Below are 21,340 nucleotides of genomic sequence, written 5' to 3'. Positions count from 1 at the left end.
CTCAGTGGGGAGCCTGCTTCTCCCTCTCCCCCTGCTTGTGCTCTCTCTCTCTCTCTCAAATAAATAAATAAAATATTTTTTAAAAACTTAAAAAACTAAAAACTAAAAAAAAAAAAAATCATGGGAAGATTTCCCAAGAACAAAAGCTTACCAATAAAAGCACACTATTAAACCTCAACATGATGAGAGACTTTTAGAGTTGGAAGAGATCTCAGAGTGTAATCTCAATTTAAAGATGAGGAAATGAAATGACTCAGAGTCCAGGGCTTTTTTCTACTATACCACACTTCCTCCTCCCTTTGCTGCTTTATCAGAAGACAGCATAGTAACAAAAAGAATGCTAGATGGTGAAACTGACCTGGATTCTAGTCCTAATTGCCATTAATTTGCTGTGGCACCTTGGACAAGTCACTTTCCCTCTTTAGGCTTTGGTTTTCACAACAATTTATATGCAGAAATTTAACTAGATGCCCCTTCTAGCTGTAACATGCTATGATCTTATTAAATTCCTATCAGACAGGGCGACCCTCTTTGGTCCCCTCCCTCTTTGGGAGGTTTGTACTCTCACTCAACATAGCTCAATAAACTTCATTTGGCTGTCCACAAAAACAAAAAAAAATTCCTGACAAAATAAAATAAACATTCCTGAAAGAGAAAAGTGCGAATTTCTAGCCAAGAGAACTGAAAAGTGGGCTGCTAGTTTTAAATAGATTCATCAGTTCAATTCAGCAAGCTGGTCCTAAAGCATTTTACTCCAGAATCTCTACACACAAATGCATACACACAGTGTGGGACAGCTATGATATACTGGAAAAAAAATACTGGACTAGGAGTCTGAAGAACTGGCTTCAAATCCCAGTTCTTTCACTTACAAGCTGTGTCTCATAGGCCAATTCATTACCCTCTCTGAGCCAAAGGTTCCTCATATGTAAAAATGGAAAAAACAAGGGAATCTGACCTAAAATACAAATCAAAATAAGGCATCATAAATGTGGTATAAGGGGCACCTGGGTGGCTCAGTCAGTTAAGTGTCTGCCTTCAGCTCAAGTCATGATCCCAGGGTCCTGGGATTGAGTCTCGAATCTGGCTCCCTGCTCAGCAGGAAGCCTGGTTCTCCCTCTCCCTCTCCCCCTGCTGGTGCTCTCTTGCACTCTCTCTCTCAAATAAATAATAAATAAAAATCATTTAAGAAATTAAAAAAAATAAACGTGGTAATATTGCAAAGCTGGGCGATTGGAGAAATTGCTGCCACTGCGGAAAAGTAGGCTGTACTGGAATCAAGGCTTTCTATTAAAAAACTGGGCTGATTTTAAACTTTCAAAGAGTAGAACAACAAAGCTGAAGACACCACTGGAGGGCAACAGAAGAAAAAAATCAATTTCAGGAAATGGACTGCATATTTGGATTCTGATTAACAAAATATAGGAGATAACTCTCACTTGCCTATGGAGTTTACTACAATTTGATGAAATGGTCTGTGTACTGTGGCACACCCAACAGCAAGGAACATTTCTTTAAGTTTGCAAACTAAGTCTGTTAACCTCTTAGAGTTTGTAATGGTGTGCCACTCCAATTCATATCAAGGAACAGAAGATATTTCTGATGACCAGATATCTAGTGATACCATCTGTTTCCACAAATCAAGATTTCTCACTGCATTTCTCTTCATGGTACCTTATGCAAAAGACAAAACCCCTCACAAAGGACGGAGGAAATGTTAATGATGCCAACCTTTTTCAGTCCTCCCAGTACTGCTAGTTCTTTTCAGATGCAATTCTCCAGATGAATCTAATTCTCTTCCAACCCCCCCCCCCACATAATACAGAATGTAGCCATGAAATTCACAGACTGACAGTACAGCTTTACCCACAGAGCTCAACATAATTAGTATTTGGAGAGGTTATTGGGGAGGCTGGAGAGGTCAGTTAAAATTAGAAGACTGGGTCCCAAGAGACGTTTTTACTTTTCACCTACTATCAAAGGCTCAAAGTGCTTGAGAAGTTATCCCAAAAGGCAAGAAGTGATTCTATCAATTCTATCAAAATGACTCCTCGGGTTTAAATAAGTTAAATAGCTCCAAGTTCTGCATACTTCCTCCCAAAGTAACCACTGTGTGAAGTTAAATTTATTAATTCCGAGAAAGGAAGAAGGGAATAGACATTTGGGTTCTTTCTCTGTGCCAGGTACTAAGCTAGTCAATATACCCTCCTGATATAATTGTCCCTCAAAATGAAATGTTTCATTCACTGAAAAAGAACAATATTCACATATTTCTAAACTGATTACGATCATATACATAGATTGTTATTTCCTTCCCCCACTCCACATACACACACTCAAAAGCAGTAAACGATTAGGTCTGTCATTTAACCTAAATTGACAGTTCACTACTTTGAGGGGAAAACCACAAAAACAAAATTTAATTTCAAGGGAATCAATCTATTTGGAAATCCAAAAGTATTTTCAATCCTCTACCATCTAGCTATGAACTTGTTTCAGATCCTGAACTTGAAGGAGACTCAGTGCCACCTCAAGATTGGCCACTGCCACCCAAAAATCTCATAATAGTGATAGGAAGGTTGGTGGAAACACATCTGCGATCTACGAACATACACTTCTTTCTGATTTTGCTGCTGTAACTTTTTCGGTATATCTTATATATAAAATATATTAGGCTTTAGAATGACTTCTAGAAAGTACATATAACTTTATTTGCATCAAACACGGTATTTCTTCTAGGGGGTAAGTTTGGGAATTGAAGGCAGTTGAACTCCTGTAACCGTATTAGTGTCTACTTACATTAACATACAAATTTTACCAACCCTCAAGTCCTTACAACATGAAAATATACTTCACTGCCTCTACTTCCACACAAGTTCGTAGAACAGTTCGCAAAATAGCTTTAAATCCTGTTTCAACTTTGAAAAGTGGTGGAGTGGGTAAGTAGAAGTCCCAGTCAAGCGAAGCATTCCAACTACTGCACTTCCTTACTTAGAATCTGTCATACTAATCTTCACTAAAACATCTTGCAGAATTAGATAAATAACACAAAGCTGTGGCTCTCCTTCCAACCACCAGATTACTCAGCATTTGTTTGTATCTCTGTAGTTGGTTATGTACAATTGAGTCTGGCTACGCTTTGAGGACGGCGTTCTCCCTAATGGTAAGGATCTTGTCTTCGATTTCCGTTGCCTCATCGTTAAGGTGCTATTTTAATAAAACACTGTTGATCTAGATAGAGTACATCAGCTAGAGGACTTTCTTAAGTAAAATACCCAACCATTCCCCCGCTCCTTTTCTTTCTGTGCAACGAAGAGGACGGCAGAGAGTTACAGCTACCTCTGAAACGAATAGGTAAGTTAGCGGCAAAAGAAAAAACCCAATGGGAAATGCAATTTCTTCTGTTACTGCTCCTTTAATCTGTGGTCCCCAGGGCCAAAAACGGATGTTTCAGAAGGTAAAGCGCTGAACCCCACAAATACAAATCGCCGGCTCTCGGGCACCTAAGCTTTGCCACCTCAAAGAAAGCTGGACAAGACGAGAAAGGGGCTCCTTAGCCCCAGGGACCGCTCACCAGGGAAAGGAGGGGGTTTGGCCGAGGTGGGCGATTCCCCTTCTCCCGACTCCCTCTGAAGTGCCGGAGTGAGACACAGAGGAGCAGCGGTGGCGGACACAACGGGACCTGGGAGGGGTGCCAGGGGAAGGCACAGGGGAAGCCGGGGGACTGGAGCGCCCGGCTTCTGGGCCATAGCTCGTTACTTACCCTACAGGGTAGCCGCCACCTAGGTGCACATCTTCAGGGGCATCAAAGAATTCCTCGGTGTCGCTTTCCGACGCCATTTATAGGACACACCCGCGGGTGAGGGGGCCGGCGCCGCCTGGAAGGAGGGTGACTTTCGTCTCCTCGTCGTCGTCCTCCACCCCGGCGAGACCGTGGGGAGGTGGGTCCCGGGCGAGGATAGGGACGGGGCAGACGATCTAGAGTGAGGAGCCGGTAAGGGGCAGGCGGCCGCCGTCAGCTGCCGGGCTGAGGGAATGACCGGCCGAGCGGCAGCCTGAGGAGGCGGCGGTGGGTCCACTGATTGTTGCAGCCGCCGCTCCCGGCGATAGGTGTACAAGGAAAGCGAGAGAAGAGGCGGTGGCTCTCTGTGGGGGAGGGCTGGCGCGCCGACGACAGCAGCTCCAATTTCTCCCGCAGCAGCAATTACAGCAGCTGGGAGAGCCAGTTGCCCGCAAAATACGGACGCGCACCTAACCTCGCGAGATTTCGGGAGGGGCCGGTTAAAATGTGGGCGGGGCGACGAGGAGGCGGGGGCGTTTCCAGAGCGGCAGCGCTCAGATTTCTTCTACCCGAGAGGCCTGTCAAAACGGCGCAAGCGCGTTGAGGGCGTTCGGTGAAGGCCGGAAGTAGCCGAGGAGGGTGGAGCCTACGACCTGCGCAGGATCGGCGAGGTGCCTTAGATCTGAGCGAGAGAGCCCGACGTAGGTGGGGTCTGGCAGATCGTCTTAGCCTCTAACTCTGCAGTTCCGAAGAGAGGCACTTCAGAGGGGTGGTTTTGAGTCTGCTTTTTTTCCCTTGAGAGGAAATGCTGTCAGGTAGCATTGGCATTGTGGTTTAGATTTATTCACGTCGTTTTAATTAATTCAAGCCCGAATATCCCACCCTAGGGCATAGGCAGGTCCACCTCCCCCAGCGTTATGGGAATAACTCGCCCTATTTACTACGGGATTTCAATAATTGAGATCCTTAGATACAGTCCTGCCGGCCAGAGGGTGGGGTCCATGAGAGAGATACGTGGGGAGTGTGCCAGTTCCATGAAGTAATGATGGATTTATTGCCGGAGCGGAGCCAGCATAAGGCCTCCAGTTACTCTTTTCTCTACTAATATTTGTGGCTGCCCACAGTTAATGTGAGAGAAATCCTTACAGACTGGCCAAGATGTGGATCAGTCAATGGTAAATATATATTGAACAGATACCGTTGGAGAGCTAAGAGTAGTAACTTAATTCTGACCCTTGATTGCCCAATGTCCAGTGATGAAAATAGTACTTTTTGAAAGACCAAGATGTTCTTTCTTACCGGATCATTGACCACCAAAGTGATAACATTGACTCTATGATCGCTGAAACACATTTGTTTCCCATTGACGTCATGACAGGAAGGCTCTCAGGACTGTTTGCTCAGCCTCAACTACTGTTCAGGATGACAGCAGGGAAGACTGGATTGGGTCTGGGCGCTTGGTTTTAGGGGCTAAATTGAAGTTCTAAATTTCTCCTTGTAAAGCAACCGGGAAAAGACCTGGCGTTGTCTAGTGTACTTGAGTAAAACCAAATGCCATATACTGTAACTTCTGTAACATCCCAGAGAATTCAGGGGAAACACTGCATGTTTAAATATGGTAATATTTTTTTGCAGCAAACCATTTGATTATTCATATGGAGTAAATGAATAGCAGTGAATAGCCTCATTCAGTTCAGGTCAGAAAGTAATGCCAATAAGTTTAGATTAGATCAATTTGACTGTCGAATAAGTTACTAACAATACAAAACAAAATTTTTAGTTTCCAGAGCTTTTTGGATTTCAAAATTGCAGACAAGGGATTTCTGGGTCCTTGTGTCCTTTTGTCACAATCTAGTAATTATTAGCTTTTATGTGTTTTAACCATGTTAATTTCCCAGGTATAAAACTACCTCCAATACTAACCTTTTGTTGCTCACTAGGAAAGTTATGCTTTTTTTCCTTATGGATTATGGAAAGATAAAAGTAAACAAACTACCTGAATTTATTCTCTTCCTAGTCATCTAATAGTGAATTTATGTTTGCCTTAAAAATTAAGTTTGGTGTTGGGGTGCCTGACTGGTTCAGTTGGCAGAACATGTGGCTCTTGATCTTGGGGCCCTGAGTTTGAGCCCCATGGTGGGCATTGAGAGTATTTAAAAAGAAAAAAGAAAGATGAAAAAGATAATTTACTTCCTGTCTTCCAGGGGCTCACAATCTAGCAACAGACCCAAACGTGGATTCCTAATTTGGTGCCCTTTTTTTCACAATACCATATCACCTTTCTTGGATCTTTTTTTTTTTCTCTCTTGGACCTTTTAAGTTACCTTAAACATTATGCTTAGAAAAAAATCAAAGTGAAGAAATGATAAGCTGAAAACATGCTAGAGCTATTAAAGTTGTCTGTTTAAATGCTTTTATCAGTTATGTGAGAAATTTCTGATAACATCAAAACACATGGGTACTACATGTCATAATTTTTTTTAAAGATTTATTTATTTAGAGAGAGAGAGAAAGAGCGCAAATTGAGGGACAGGCAGGGGCTGGCCGCGTGACTTGATCCATAACCCTGAGATCATGACTTGAGCCCAAAACAACAGTTGGATGCACAACCCACTGAGCCACCCAGGCGCCCTCATAATTTTTTTTTAAGATTTGATTTTTAAAGAATCTCTACACCCAATGTGGAGCTTGAACTCACAACCCTGAGATCAAGAGTCACACTCTCCACCAACCGAGCCAGCCAGCCACCTCCCCCCACCCCGTGTCATATTTGTTAAAAGATTTTATTTATTTATTTGACAGAGAGAGACAGCAATAGAGGGAACACAAGCAGGGGGAGTGTGAGAGGGAGAAGCAGGCTTCCCATGGAGCAGGGAGCCCGATGTGGGGCTCGATCCCAGGACCCTGGGATCATGACCTGAGCTGAAGGCAGACGTTCAATGGCTGAGCCACCCAGGTGCCCCCGGTGTCATCATTTTTAAAGATGTTTTGCCTGAATCATCTAAAGTTTTAAAGCAGCAGGTCTCAGGTTTAGTCCAAGGGAGTAGTTTTAAAGATTTTCTCCTTATCAGAAATGAAACTTTTTAATCAACCCTGATTTCAGGCAAACGTCTACTTATAGTAAAAAGAATAACTGCTCCAGTTGAAGCAGGAATAGTTCAGGTCCCTGAGGATCCAGAGACTGCCCCAAGGCACCGTGAAAAAAAATTGGAGGCTATTGGTCCAAAGCAGGGGTTGGCAAATTATGGTACAGTGGACAAATCTGTCCCACTGTCTGTGTAAATACAGCAATTTCCCCCTTATCTATGGTTTCGCTTTCTACGGTTTCAGTTGCCCAAGATCAGCTGTGGTGCAGAAGCAGATGCTCCTCCTTCTGACGTGTCATCTAACAGGACATCAGAACACCCACATCATTTACCTCCCTTTATCTCATCACATAGGCATTTTATCATTTCATATCACCACAAGAAGAAGGGTGAGTAGAGTGCAATAAGATATTCTGAGATAGACCACATTCACAAAACTTTTATTACTGCATATTGTTATAATTATTCTCCTGTATTATTAGTTATTGTTGTTAATCTTCTACTGAGCCTAATTTATAAATTAAACTTTATCATAGGTATGTGTGTATAGGAAAAAAACGGTATATATTGGGTTCAGTACTATCTGTAGCTTCAGGCATTGCGCGGTTCAGTTTTACTGGGGGTCCTGGGACATATACCTCATGGATAAAGGACTACTGTAAAGTTTTATTGGAACACAGCCAGGCCTAGTTGTCTATGTATTGTATGTCTGCTTTTACGGTTGAGTGATTGGGACAGGGACTGTATGGCCCACAAAACCTAAAATATTTACCACTAGGCTCTTTACAGAAAATTTCGCCCACCTTTGGTCCATAGGATACTACTTTCTAGGGTACTGCAGCACTGAAAGTACATGCATATTAAATGGTTATTTGAATTAGTTTCACAACAGAATTGTATAATGCCACAAAATCGTACATATAGATAAGAATGAGGATAAAAACTTTTCCCACCCGGCTCATTCCTAGTGGCTTTAAAAACTACCCAGGTCTAAGGCTAAAGTGGGTTTAAGGGAACTTTTTCTGACTCCTTATCTGCACAGCATAAGCTCTACTTAGGAGTTACAAAGGCGAGAAGTCACAGTCAGTGTATGGAACAATTTGTCTGTGGGATGCTCGCTTTCTTCACTTGGCAAGAATAATACAAACTGGCAGTCTACTTGGAGCCAATTTTGCTCCAACCTCAAGGGTAATCACTGGGAACATCAGTGACAATAGCGTCACGGGTGTAGGCTTTTGTTACAAACAAGGGCTAAAGTGATAACTCAGGGGAAAACTTTTTATATACGGGGCTAGATGATTTGAGAACAATATTGACATGAACTGATTTAATACTGCAATCACTGTGAGAGTTTTTATGGATTTTCAAGTACCAGAATCCATAAAAGACAATCATTCTGAAACTGGCCACAATTTCTCAGGACCAAGCTAAAATTCTGTAATCATCAACCTTCAATTATGTTTGAAAGGGGGGCGCCTGGGTGGCTCAGTGGGGCACCTGGGTGGCTCAGTCCTTAAGCATCTGCCTTCGGCTCAGGGCTTGATCAAGCCCCACTTCTTCCTCTCCCACTCCCCCTGCTTGTGCTCCCTCTCTTGCTGGCTGTCTCTCTGTCAAATAAATAAATAAAATCTTTAAAAAAATTATGTTTGAAAGGTCAGCTGTGTTCCAGATTATGATGGTAAATATTCAAAAAATGTTTTCAATTTCACTTTGGAATCTTTATATCTTTTTTCAGTCTATACCACCTTCTTAATGATGTTTTCTCGGTATTGATATTAAAATGAATTTTCAATCTCTGAGCACACAAGAACTGAAAGTAGAGAAAGAGAGTCTAGAAATGTGTTAAGAGATGCAGGAAAAAAAAAAAAGAGAAATGCAGAAAAGCCAGCTTGGGATTTAAATTGTCTTTCTATTATGTAATGGAATACTAAGTAGCATGTATTACTCTTCGGGACTCTGGAATAAAACTAACTGGGATTCTCTTAAACAAAACAAAACAACAAAAAAAGGAATTTATTCATTGGCATAATCAAATGTAGACTGCTTTAACACTTGTCTGTTCCTTTGTGACTAATATATTAGAGAAGAATCTGAGTATAAGGCGAAGTTTGCATGTGCTTCAGTGTGATTTTTGTCAGCCAGAAGCACTAGGTAAAAGCAGGAAAGTACACCCAGCTGAATCAAGTCACAGAGGAATGCAGAAAATACACAGCTATCTACCTCAGACAACCACCAGCTACCTCAGTTCATTGTCTGTGTTTTGAGTCACATCCGTCCATATCTAAGTGTTAGAACTTTCCTTCAGAGTCTGATTTCAGATAACACTCCTTCTACCACTTCACAATAACTCACCAGCTACAACCCCTCTGATACTCATTTCCACAAGCAAACTTCAGGTCTTTTTAAAATAAAGTGCCCTATTTGTTTCATTATATGTTTGTTTTATAACCATTTAATAGGTGTAAAAGTCTGCCACTACCATTTTTATTAGGTTTGTATGTTTTTGTGTATGTGTCACCGTCAAGGTTTTTGGTTTGGGTTTTTTGGGTTTTTTTAGAGCAGTTAGGTGTTATTCAGTTTTCAGAAACACATATTTTCTTGGTATGTTTTTTAAAACTTGTTTTATTTGAGTATAGTTAACATACAGTGTTAATGTTCATTTCAGGTGTACAATATAGTGACTTCACATCTCTATACGCAAACTTTTTTTTAAAATATTTTTTAATTATTGAGAGAGAGTGTGAGAGAGAAAGAACGAGCAAGGGGGAGGAGCAGAGGGAGAGGGAGAAGCAGACTCCCCCCTGAGCAGGGAGCCCGAAGTGGGGCTCGATCCCAGGGCCCCAAGATCATGATCTGAGCTAAAGGCAGACGTTTAACCGCCTGAGCCACCCAGGCACCCTGTCTATATACAAAGTTTTTGAGTGTTTTACTCCTGGCCGCATATTCCACATAAACCTTGGGGTTTTTACTGAACAACTTTGTGTAGTGGAGAGATTTTTAGAAAAGCATATGTCACCACATGGCAGCTCTGACTGTAGTCCAGATGAAGTAGCTTTAGGTATGGCTGGATCCAGGGTCCAGTATATCAATACTCTCTCTTCTTGCCCATCTCTCATCTTTGCTTATCCCTGCTTCTTTTTGTGATATGGCTTCAATTTTCCTACCACAGACAGCTTCCTTCTTGAAGTTAATGAAGAAGGTGGCAGGCAACTTTAGTTTATAATGTCCTAATAATTCTCAATCCAAAGGAAGTGAGACTTTTTTTTTTTTGTCCCAGTGGTCATATAGTAAGTCTCAGAGATGACGTTGATTGGCCTTAGGAAATTCCTGCAGCTAAGGGCATAGAGAACTCTTATTTGTCAGGCCTAGGCCAGCTGATTGCCTACTACTCACAACTGGAGAGAGACTACTGTGAGTATATTTCTCGCTAGGACCACATGGAATATGCAATGGTTGTTTTTTTCCAAAAGAGGGTTACTAGCAGACAGAAACAATGTGCTAACCACAGTTATTAATGTTTCAGTCTCTGTGCTCATTGACATGACAAAAGCTTACGATGTGTTAAATGAAAACAGATGTTATGAAATACTGCATGTGGACTAATCCCATTTATGTAAAATCATTTATCTATGTATATGTGTATATAAGCATAGAGAATTCTGGAAGAATATTCAGAAATGATTGATGATGATGGTCTTTGGCTGCTGATTAAAATAATAAGAGATGTGTGCCTTATTTACACCTTCATATAATTGTGTTTCCTACAGTGAATGTATATTACTTTTTATTTTTTATTTTTTAAGATTTTACTTTTAAGTAATCTTTACACCCAGTGTGGGGCTTGAGCTCATGACCTGAAGATGAAGTCACATGCTGTACTGACTGAGCCAGCCAGGACACCCATACCCAATCTACTTTTTTGTTCTTTTTTTTCCCAATCCACTTTTTGATAAGTGTTAACAAATTTCTTCATTCAATTTGGCCCAAATCTGTGTTTCTTTCTTTCTTTTTTTTTTTAAGACTTTATATATTTATTTGACAGGGAGGGTGAGAGAGCACAAGCAGAGGGAACAGTAGAGGCAGATAGAGAAGCAGACTCCCCACTGAGCTGGGAGCCCAATGTGGGGCTCAATCCCAGGACCCTCAGATCGTGACCTGAGCTGAAGGCAGACGCTTAACTGACTGAGCCACCCAGGTGCCCCCCAAATTTGCGTTTCTAATTTACATCTACTGGTTATAATTCTGGTTACTAAATCTATACAAAACCTTTAATCTATTTAAAGGTGGTTATCAGTCCTCTTTATTATTTTTTATTTTGAGAATATACATTGATGTGTTTACACTAAATATGTTCAGAGACAAAGACAAATGGGAATTTCAAATGCACAATGTACATTAAATAAGTATGGGATAATATGTATACATACTAAACATGCCTACCTACGTATAGGGTACCTGCCTAACGGTATGCTCTCTGTGTGTACCTAGTAATATATTACATTAGAATAACTCTTTATACTTTCTGAGATAGTTTCATACCTCTTATGTCATTCAATGATAATAAAATAATAATAATTGCTCTCATTAAGGTAGTTCTAGGTACTTTATTAAGTACTTTGGGTATATTATTTCACTTAACCCATATAATATATGAGGAATATAGTATTTTATAAGTAGGGAAACAGATTTAGAACAGTTAAGTAACTTGCCCAAAGTTTCACAGCTAGCATTTAGTGGTCAAGATTTGAGCCTAATGTCACATTTTTATTTTATTTTATTCATTATCTCCCCAGAGTTTGCTGTAGTTTTACTAGTCTGTAGCAACTGAGCCATGTTAATGAGTGAAGTGTCAGAAATAATAATCTTACAACAAAAAAATTAAAGCAATTAGTTGATAGGTATTTTTTTTTCATTTTGTAGTGATATTCTTAATCTAAATGGATACATCTCAACATTGGGGGTTGTGGGGACACCTGGGTGGCTCAGTCGTTAAGCGTCTGCCTTCGGCTCAGGGCATGATCCTGGCATTCTGGGATTGAGCCCCGCATCAGGCTCCTCCGCTGGGAGCCTGCTTCTTCCTCTCCCACTCCCCCTGCTTGTGTTCCCTCTCTCGCTGGCTGTCTCTCTCTCTGGCAAATAAATAAATAAAATCTTTTAAAAAAAAACAAAAAAAATTGGGGTTTGTGGTACGCAGAATTTTAAGATAGACCCCAAGATTTCCTAGCTCCTAGTGAACCCACCCTTCCTCCCAGTTATTCAATTCAACACTAATCTAGGTGCTGCTAGGAAGGGATTTTGCAGATGTCATTAAAGCCCCAAACCAGTTGACTTTAAGATAGGGAGATTATACAGGTGGATTTGACCTAATCACATGAGCCCTGTAAAAGCCGAGTTTTCTCTGGCTGGTGGGGAAGAGGAAGTCCAAGCAACCGCACTCTGGCTGGCTGAGAAGAAAGCAAACATGCCGTGAACTGCTGATGAGGTGTGGAATGTGGCCTCTAGGAACTGAGAATGGCCCCTTGCTGATAGGAAGGAATTGGAGCCCTCCGTCTTGTGGTTGCAAGGAGCTGAATTCTGCCAACAGTCTGAACAAGCTGGGAAAGGGACAGCAAGCTCCATATGAGAATGCAGCCTGGCCAACACCTTTATTTCAGCCTTGCGAGACCCTGAGCAGAGCCTGGCCACACTGTCCCCAGACTTCTGATTTACAGAACTGCGAGATAACAAATTTGTATTTTTTAAAGCCATAACTTTTGGGTAATTTGTTATGAAGCAATAAAAACGATTACAGGGAGGGCCACCTGGCTGGCTCAGTCGGTAGAGCATGTGACTCTTGATCTCAGGGTTGTGAGCTCTAGCCCTACGTTGCGCGTAGAGATTACTTAAAAAAAAAAAAAAAGACACCAAAAAACTATTACAGGGATAAATATCCCTATCCTCCCTCTGCCTGTTAAGAACGACAGATCTAGGGGTGCTAAGCTGACTCAATCAGCAGAGCATGCAACTCTTGGTGTCCGAGTTTTAAATTCAAGCCCATATTGGGTGCAGAGATTACTTAAAAATAAAATCTTAAAAAAAAAAAAAAAGGACAACAGATCTAAGTAGGTCATGGTTAAGCAAGTGTAATAGGTCAACAGATGCTGTTTGCTTTCTGAAGTCCTTGAGTGCACTTGGGAATAAATGTAGCACTGGAGTGAACATTAAGGTAAAAAAAACAGTGAATTTAGAAAAAATAACCCAACATGCATTTACAATATGAAAGAAGTATTTTGCTTCACATACACTCACACAGAGACTACGCCCCAAATTCAACTCCGTTTGCGAAATCTCTGAAGCCTAGTAATCCTGCTACCTGTGTGATATTAGGGACTGTCTGATCCCCTGCTTGCTTCTGTGGTCTTTTACCTTTGAGCGAACCTGCTTGCATTCAGAATTTGGGTTGAGTTTTAATGTTAATCTTACTACCGACCTTCCAGTATTGTTACCCAGCTTCACTGTGGTTGCTTGATCATTCATTCATTCATTCAACAGATGTTTATGAAGGGCTTACTACGCGCCAGGCATTGTGCCATGTGGTGGGTTGACAATGGTATGGCCTAGTCCTTCTGAGACTTATTTAAGCAGCTACACTAATTGTCCTTTACTCCTTTTGGGGATGAGACATGACTGGGTACCTCATGTGGGCAAGTGAAGGGTTGGCATTAGCCTAATAAGTTTGGTAGATAGAGTGAGGCTGCTACCTAAATGTGGCCTAAATCTGAGGATTTTTTTATTTCACTACTTTTGGAACATCCTTAGCCATTATCTTTAGATATTGTCTCTCTCTTCTTTTCTTTTTTTTTTAATTAAAAAAAAATCTCAAAAAAAAATTTCTACACCCAATGTGGGGCTTGAACTCATGACCCCCAAGATCAAGAGTCGCATGCTGTACTGACTGAGCCAGCCAGGTGCCGCATCTCTCTTATTTTCTTTAATATTTCCTTCTAGAATTCCCGTTAGATGCATGTTGGTCCTTCTCATTATATCCTTTAACCTTCATATTTTTCCTTGTGTGTATGTGATGCTTATTTGTGAGAACACCTTCACTGGACCCTTTTCTTTGGAGATTCTTCGAGACCTGGGTTTGAAGTGAATTCTTCCGGAAAAGAGTTGCACTTACTCCTGTGAGTCACCTGGAAATCCAGTTGGCCCTTGAACAACGTGGGAGTTAGGGATACTAAGCCCCCATGCAGTCAAAATCTCTATAACTTTTGCCTTCCCGAAAAATTAACTACTAATAGGTTACTGTTGGCCGAAAGTCTTATTGATACCATTAAACAGCCAGTTAACACATATTTTGTATGTGATATGTATTATATACTGTATTTTACAGTAAAGTAAGTTAGAGAAAAGACAATGTTATTAAGAAAATCCTAAGGGGGCGCCTGGCTGGCTCAGTCAGTAGAGCACGTGATTCTTGGTCTCAGGGTCATGAGTTCACAGCCCCATGTTGGGTGTAGAGCTTACTTAAAAAAAAAATCGTAAGGAAGAGAAAATACATTTAGAGTACTATATTGTATTTATTGGAAAAAATCTGCATGTAAGTGGACCCATGGAGTTCAAACCTGTGTTGTTCAAGGATCAATTGCACTGCCAATACAGACCTATTTTAAGCTAAATTTCTGGCGTGCAGTGTTTTGACTGTAGAGGTAATGTGAATTCTGGACCCAAACATGCCCGAGTACAGGTTTGGGGTTATGTTGTCTAAACGGAATTTCTCTCTTTCTCTCTCTCTCCTCTTTTTCTATTCTATCCAGAGACAAAACCAAGATGAGCACATATCTCTAACATCTGCCTCTAGGTAGTGTTTTGTTGTTGGTGGTGGTGGTTGTTCCCCCCTCCACCCGCCCTGTTCATCCATTAAGGGCATCATCTCTGGGGATATGACTTTAAGCTGAGAAGGAGGGAGATGCTATGTGCCTGTTCTGACTTGTAACCTTGCTTGGGCCCCTGGATTTGTTCCTTTTGTCCCTTGTACTTGATTGGCTCATTAAAGCTACTCTCTGGGGTTGCTAAGAAGCAGTAGCTATCCCAAGGTAAATGCCAGCTTTATAACTTCCTTTTTACCCTCTGGATTAGTGCTGAACGTCTTCTTACTGCCTCTTATTTTCCCACCATCTCAACCATCAGCCCTGCATTTAAAAAGACATGCTCTGGGGTGTCTGGGTGGCGCAGTCGGTTAAGCGTCTGACTCTTGATTTCAGCTCAGGTCATGATCTCAGGGTCTTGAGATCAAGCCCTGCTTGGGGCTCCGTGCTGAGCGTGGAGCCTGCTTAGGATTTTCTCTTAACCTCCACCTCTACCCGTCCCCCTGCATGGGTGCTCTCTCTCTCTCTCTCTCTCTCTGTCTCTCAAAATAAATAAATAACATCTTTAGAAGGACGCAGTCTATCTGTCCTCTCTCTGTGTCTCGTCTATCATTTTTAGATGTGCTATACTAGAGGTATTTCTTCAGCCATCTCTGCTGCTGTATTACCTCAACTCAGTTCTGTTCCACAGAAACCTAGGGCTTTGGATAGGTGGATTAAGTGCTGGGAGAGTTGTCATGGAGGCAGTCTGACAGCAAAGAGTAAAACTGCCTGTACAGGCGCTCTGCCTTTGGGTTTATATTGATTAGGCTGTGACATAGTTGCAGTGGTAGATATGTGATCATCAGACTTTATGGCATCTTTGAAAAAATAAGGATGTTTGAGGTCCTGCATCAGGTAGTGTGACAGCTACTTCTACCAGCAGCACGTCCTGAGGAGGACACTTTCTGGACTGGGGAGTTGCAGAAAGGGAATGAAGCACTGTTTGGGTAGAAAGTGAGACTCCATTCTCTTCGGAAGAGTATAAGGGTATCTAGTCTGCCTAGGAAGTATGGAGATTCAATCTGTTTGAAACTGATTTTAAAAAGAAAATCTTAAAAAAAAAACTAAAAAAAAAGTAAAAATAAAAATAAAATAAATAAAATAAATAGAAACTCTGGGCACCCGGGTGGCTCAGTCGGTTAAGCGTCCAACTCTTGATTTTGGCTCCGGTCATGATCTCAGGGATGTGAGATCGAGCCCACATCAGGCTCTGCACTGGGCGTGGAGCCTGCTTAAGGTTCTCTCTCTCCCCCTCCCCCTCTGCCCCCCCCACCTCCGCCACTCCTGCTCTATCTCTCTCTCTCTAACAAACAAACCAACCTCTCTACATCCTGTTAACGGGTTCCTCATCTGATGACCACAGTCAAGATCCTGACACCTAAAGTAAACAAAGCTATGGAAGCAGCATGTCTTACTGCAGTGATTTTTAAGCTATATACTCACGTGGGGAGCCTAGTAAAATATAGATTCTGGGGCTTTACCCTAGACTTGTTGAATTCTGATCTCTGAGAGGGCCCTGAAATCATCATTTTATTTATTTATTTATTTTTTAAAAGTTAAAAAAATTTTATTTAATCTCTACGCCCAATGTGGGGCTCAGACTCACAACCCCAAGATCAAGAGCTATGTGCTCTACCAACTGAGCCAGCCCGGTGCCCCTGAAATCAGCATTTTAAGAAGCTTCTCCCAGGGGTGCCTGGGTGGCTCAGCCATTCAGCAGCTGCCTTCAGCTCAGGTCATGATCCCAGGGTCCTGGGATCGAGCCCTGCATTGGGCTCCCTGCTCAGCGGGAAGTCTGCTTCTCCCTCTCACACTCCACTTGCTTGTGTTCCCTCTCTAGCTGTCTCTCTCTGTCAAATAAATAAATAAAATCTTTAAAAAAAAAAGAAGCTTCTCCCAAGTGACTGTGATGCAGGTGGTGCTTTGACAACACTTTAAACAAGGTTGATTTGAAGAAGCTTCACATTATGTTTTTATACCTAAAAATTGCCATTTGGCCATTGGACTGAAGATTCCAGCCATAAATACTCAGAGACAAGTATAGAAAAAATGCCTTCCTTTCTCCAAGTGACTGTGACATTGGGGAGGGGACTATTAAAAGTGGGACTATTAAAAAATATATATATTTTAGTGTATATTTATACTATAATATATACTTATATATGTAACATATTTATTATAAATATGTAGAAGTATACTTATAAACATACTTATTTTATATATAAATATAAATATATATATACATATTAGTAATAAATATATGTATTAGTATTCTCTACACCCAATGTGGGGCTCAAACTCATGACCTGGAGATCAAGAGTCACACACTCCTCCAAGTGAGCTGGCTGGGCCCGGGACTATTAAAATATAAATAAAAGAATTTTAAGTGTTTGTAAATGCTTGATGGCAGTTAGTGTATGTATGTGGGATGGTTCCAGAGATACATGCTTTTCAAGCCTGAATGGGGGAAAAATTGAACTAGAGGGAGGTAAGGAAATGTAGCCCTGTACGTTGGGGGAGGTGGGTGTGATACCTAAGGGTAGATTTGTAAAAATACAGATCCAAAATTCTGAAGTGTTTATTGAAAAAGAGAGAAGAGGCAGAAAATGTGTGGGACAACCAGAGTCGGGGACAGAAAGAAGCTTAAGGAAGCTGGATACAGAAAATGTGGCGGGAGTTAGAAGGTGCAGCAGCCAGGGAGCCTGGAGAGGGACAACAGAGAGAGACTGCAGACCATTCAGGATGCTATAATCCCAAGGGCAGGGATAGGAACGGTGTGGGTTCAGGGCCTCAGGGAGGAGGAGATAGAAACAGGATGTCCTAGGAGCAGCCAGAGGGAAACCAGCCCTGTAGTTAGTGCCGTTTCAATCCAAAGCCCAAAACCATGTCTGCTGAAGGCTAGATAAGAAAGGACTTTGCTCCTCAAAAGACCAAAAAGCTTATATCGTAATCTGGGATTGGAAGGTGGAAGTAGGGAAAATTAATTAGAAAAACTGGTCTTCCGGGTCAGGGTCTACTCACTACGGGGAGTCCTCTATACTAGAAGGAATGTTAGCACGACCACTGGAAGGACCTAGTTAATAGCTCAAGCTGTGCCAAGTTGAGTGATACTTTGCCATCACTGCAAATGTAAATAGCTTCCTCTGTACCCCGATTTTCCTCTTAATGCTTTAAATTTACTTGCATCTGGAATAGACCAAGGGTACTGGTCAGTAGAGAAACAATGAGGACCCCAGCTAGAGGGTACCCAGGCCCATTTATCTATTTTTGTTTTCTTTTCTTTTTTTTCTTTTTCTTTCTTTCTTTCTTTCTTTCTTTCTTTCTTTCTTTCTTTCTTTCTTTCTTTCTCTTTAGAAGATTTTTACTTATTTATTTGATAGAGTATGAGCACAAGTGGGGTGGGGCGGGGGCAGAGGGAGAGGGAGAAGCAGCTCCCCGCTGAGCAGGGAGCCTGATGCCAGACTCAGTCCCAGGACCCTGGGATCATGACCTGAGCTGAAGTCAGATTTAGCCACCCAGGCTCCCCTCCAGGCTCATTTCACTCCATCAACAACCCCCCACAGACCTTTCATTTGTAGAACAAGATGCTCACCCTTTAAGTCCTGAAGAGAGGAAGCATGTTTTTATATCTAAACAGCCCTCCTAAACCAGGGCTGAGGCCAATAATTAGCCTCCTGGCTGTCTGTAGCTTTAGCTCATACTTCTGTGTGAGTTTGTTGGTATGTATTCCAACTACTTCTGAAGCCTGGCTTTCTTGTTCTGACTACACATGCACCCAGGCACTTTCTTGCTGCCAGTTCATGGCCTTATTGAATATTCAGGGATCTGTTCTTTTAGAAAGGGGTAATGGTCCCGGTCCACAAATACCCTAAGTGTGTCTAGGTAAATGGGGTGAAAGGAGTCGGGAGGGCCCTTTAATAGGACCCCCCCACCACAGCAGGGCACAGATTAGGGTCTCAGACCCAGCCCAAGTCGGGCCTTCACGTTTCCGCATGGCTAGAGACCTCCAAATCATGGTTAGGCACTCCTACCTAGGATAAAGGCCCAAGTTTTCTGGTGTCTTCTTTGTTGTGGAATGACAACAACAGATGCCCTGTATTTCCATGGTCTCTCAACCATCTCTCTTCTAATCCCAGAAATATCTTCAGGTTCCTTGGGCTAGGCTGGCTGAACTATCCTCAGGACTTTTTAGCTAAGCAGCTGTTGATAAGAATGTGATGGTGTAATGAAGGCATCTAGGGAAGTTGCTCTGGGGATAAATTGTCCTCGGTCCCAGGATCAAGTTCTATCTAAAAAAGAAAATTTTAGGTGGCTTCATTGCACTCTGTGTCTTATACCGGGCCCTGGAATGTTGCTGCATGCCAATAGTAAATCTATCCCCACAAAATAGGACTAGCTAGAATTATAAATAGCTTCTGAAGAGATTTATTAATTTACCTACAATGGTTTTATGATAAATTATTACAGGAAGCTAGAATTATTATGGCTGTATCTTTGAGCAGATGGAGGTAGTTGTCAATGAGGGCAATCATGTTCTTTATACTATCAGTGACAATATTTAGTTTAAATCAGCAAAAGAGTTCTTACATTCTTACAAGGTAATATTATTGCATCGTATTTTTACAAAAGAGAACTTCATGTGGTTGTAACAAAAATATGAATGGAGGGTCACCTGGATGGCTCAGTCGGTAGAGCATCCAACTATTGATGTCAGGGTTATGAGTCCAAGCCCCACGTTGGGTGTGAAGCCTACTTAAGAATAAATATTAATGGAAGCTTGTGTTTTTATATTACTTATAAGGTTTATTCATTCATTCATATTCTCCATAGGATTACAAAATTGAGTAAGACTTGATTTATTTCCTTGAAGACCTTAGAATTTAGAAAGGAGGACAAATATGCTAAAAACTGATTGAAATGCAATGTAGTGTTAGAGATATGGTGGCAGTGGTTGTTCACCTTGGATACACATCAGAATCACCTGGAGAGCTGGGAAAAATTCTAATGCCCAGACGGCACCAGAGAGATGGCTTTTGCCTGGAAAGAAAAGGAAACTCTGTAGCTGGATTTTGAAGGATGAGTAGTTCACCAGGTTAAAAAGAAGAGGAAGGGCCTTATAGGCAGAAGAAATTTTACTTGCAAAGGCACAGATGGAGGAACTGCAAGGCTGGAGACATCAGATCCTAGTATGCAAAAGAAGGGGCTATGAAAGATGTATTTGGGGGCACCTGGGTGGCTCAGTTGGTTAAGCATCTGCCTTTGACTCAGGTCATGATCCCAGGGTCCTAGCATCAAGTCCTGCATCGGGCTCCCTGCTCAGCAGGGAGTCTGCTTCTCCTTCTTCCTTTACCCCTCCCCCAACTCGTGCTCTTTCTCTCTCTTTCTCAAATAAATAAAAATAAAATCTTAAAAAAGAGAAAGAAAGAAAGATGTTATTTGGAGAAGTAGGCAGGGGCCAGGTCCTTAAAGACCCTAAAGAGATATGTACTTTATTATGTAGGGAGCAACTGAAGGGTTTTGAGCAGGGGGTTGCCATGATCATGGTCAGCTTTTCAGTTTTATTTTCTTTATTTTTTTAAAAAGATTTTATTTATTTAGAGAGAGAGAGAAAGTGAGCAGAGGGAGGGGCAGAGGGAGAGAGGGAGAGAGAGAATCTCAAGCAGACTCCCCGCTTAGTGTGAGCGTGATGCCGGGCTTGATGCGGGGCTCGATGGAGGGCTTGATGGGGGGCTCGATCCCAGGATCCTGAGATCATGGCCTGAGCGGAAATCAAGAGTCGGATACTTAGCTGACAGCCCCCCAGACGCCCCAGCTTTTCGGTTTTAAAACTTTATTCTGGTGGCAGTTTAAGGAAGGAGTGGACAACCCAAACTGGGTCAGAGAGACCTTTTAGGCAGTTATTGCAGAAATCCAGGTGAGAAGTCCTGTGGGTCTAGACTAAGGCCGTGGCAGTAGGGATAAAGTAGAAGAAATGGATGTGAGAAATACTTAGGAGGTAAAACTACCTTGGAGCACAGAGGCAGGGGATACATGGAAAAAGGAGGCACGGGACTGCAGAGTTTCTCATCAGGGTGACTAGGAGAATAAAAACAACATGACAGAAACAGAAGTCCGTGTGGAGGCACAAGCTTGATTTCAGTGTTTGGGTAAATGTGAAGGGACAGACGAGCAAGAAGGAATCGCCAGGACGCACTTGAATGTACAGGACTGGACATTTGAAAGGGATCGATTGAAGCAATAGAAAGTTTAGATAGGAACCAGGCATAAATAGAGTCTTTGAAGTTTGAAAATTTTGTTTTTTTTCGCTTTGGCTTACCTTACCTGACAGCCCTCTAGTGACAGTAAGCACATACTGCATTTCTTAAAAGTGCCTCACCTCAGTTAATGTGGTCACGAAATGGATATTCAGAGCCCTGGTGTGGTCAAAATATTATCGTAGTAATATTCCAGTACTCGTGTGTGGTGGTACAGCTACGCAGCAAGGGGCTCAGATGGAGCTTGAAGTTGTTATTTATACTAATTCTGGGAGAGTCAAGAGGATTTGAATTGAGATACCCCAAATCTATTTTTATGAGAAACCAAGG

At 41.9% G+C, this 21,340-nt stretch overlaps 1 protein-coding gene across 1 annotated transcript in view; it reads right to left on the bottom strand.

Moving 5' to 3' along the window:
- WDR44 (WD repeat domain 44) overlaps positions 1-4,254 on the bottom strand; it is an 82,771-nt gene extending 78,517 nt beyond the window's left edge. The window contains exon 1 of the mRNA XM_002916079.4: positions 3,764-4,254. Coding sequence (XP_002916125.1) covers positions 3,764-3,840 — 77 coding nt within the window. The 5' untranslated portion in view covers positions 3,841-4,254. The remainder of the gene's footprint in view (positions 1-3,763) is intronic.
- Between the last annotated feature and the right edge of the window lie 17,086 nt (positions 4,255-21,340).

This window comes from Ailuropoda melanoleuca, chromosome X (genome assembly GCF_002007445.2).
Source record: "Ailuropoda melanoleuca isolate Jingjing chromosome X, ASM200744v2, whole genome shotgun sequence".
NCBI lineage: Eukaryota > Metazoa > Chordata > Mammalia > Carnivora > Ursidae > Ailuropoda > Ailuropoda melanoleuca.
This window is presented reverse-complemented; position numbering and strand designations above follow the sequence as displayed.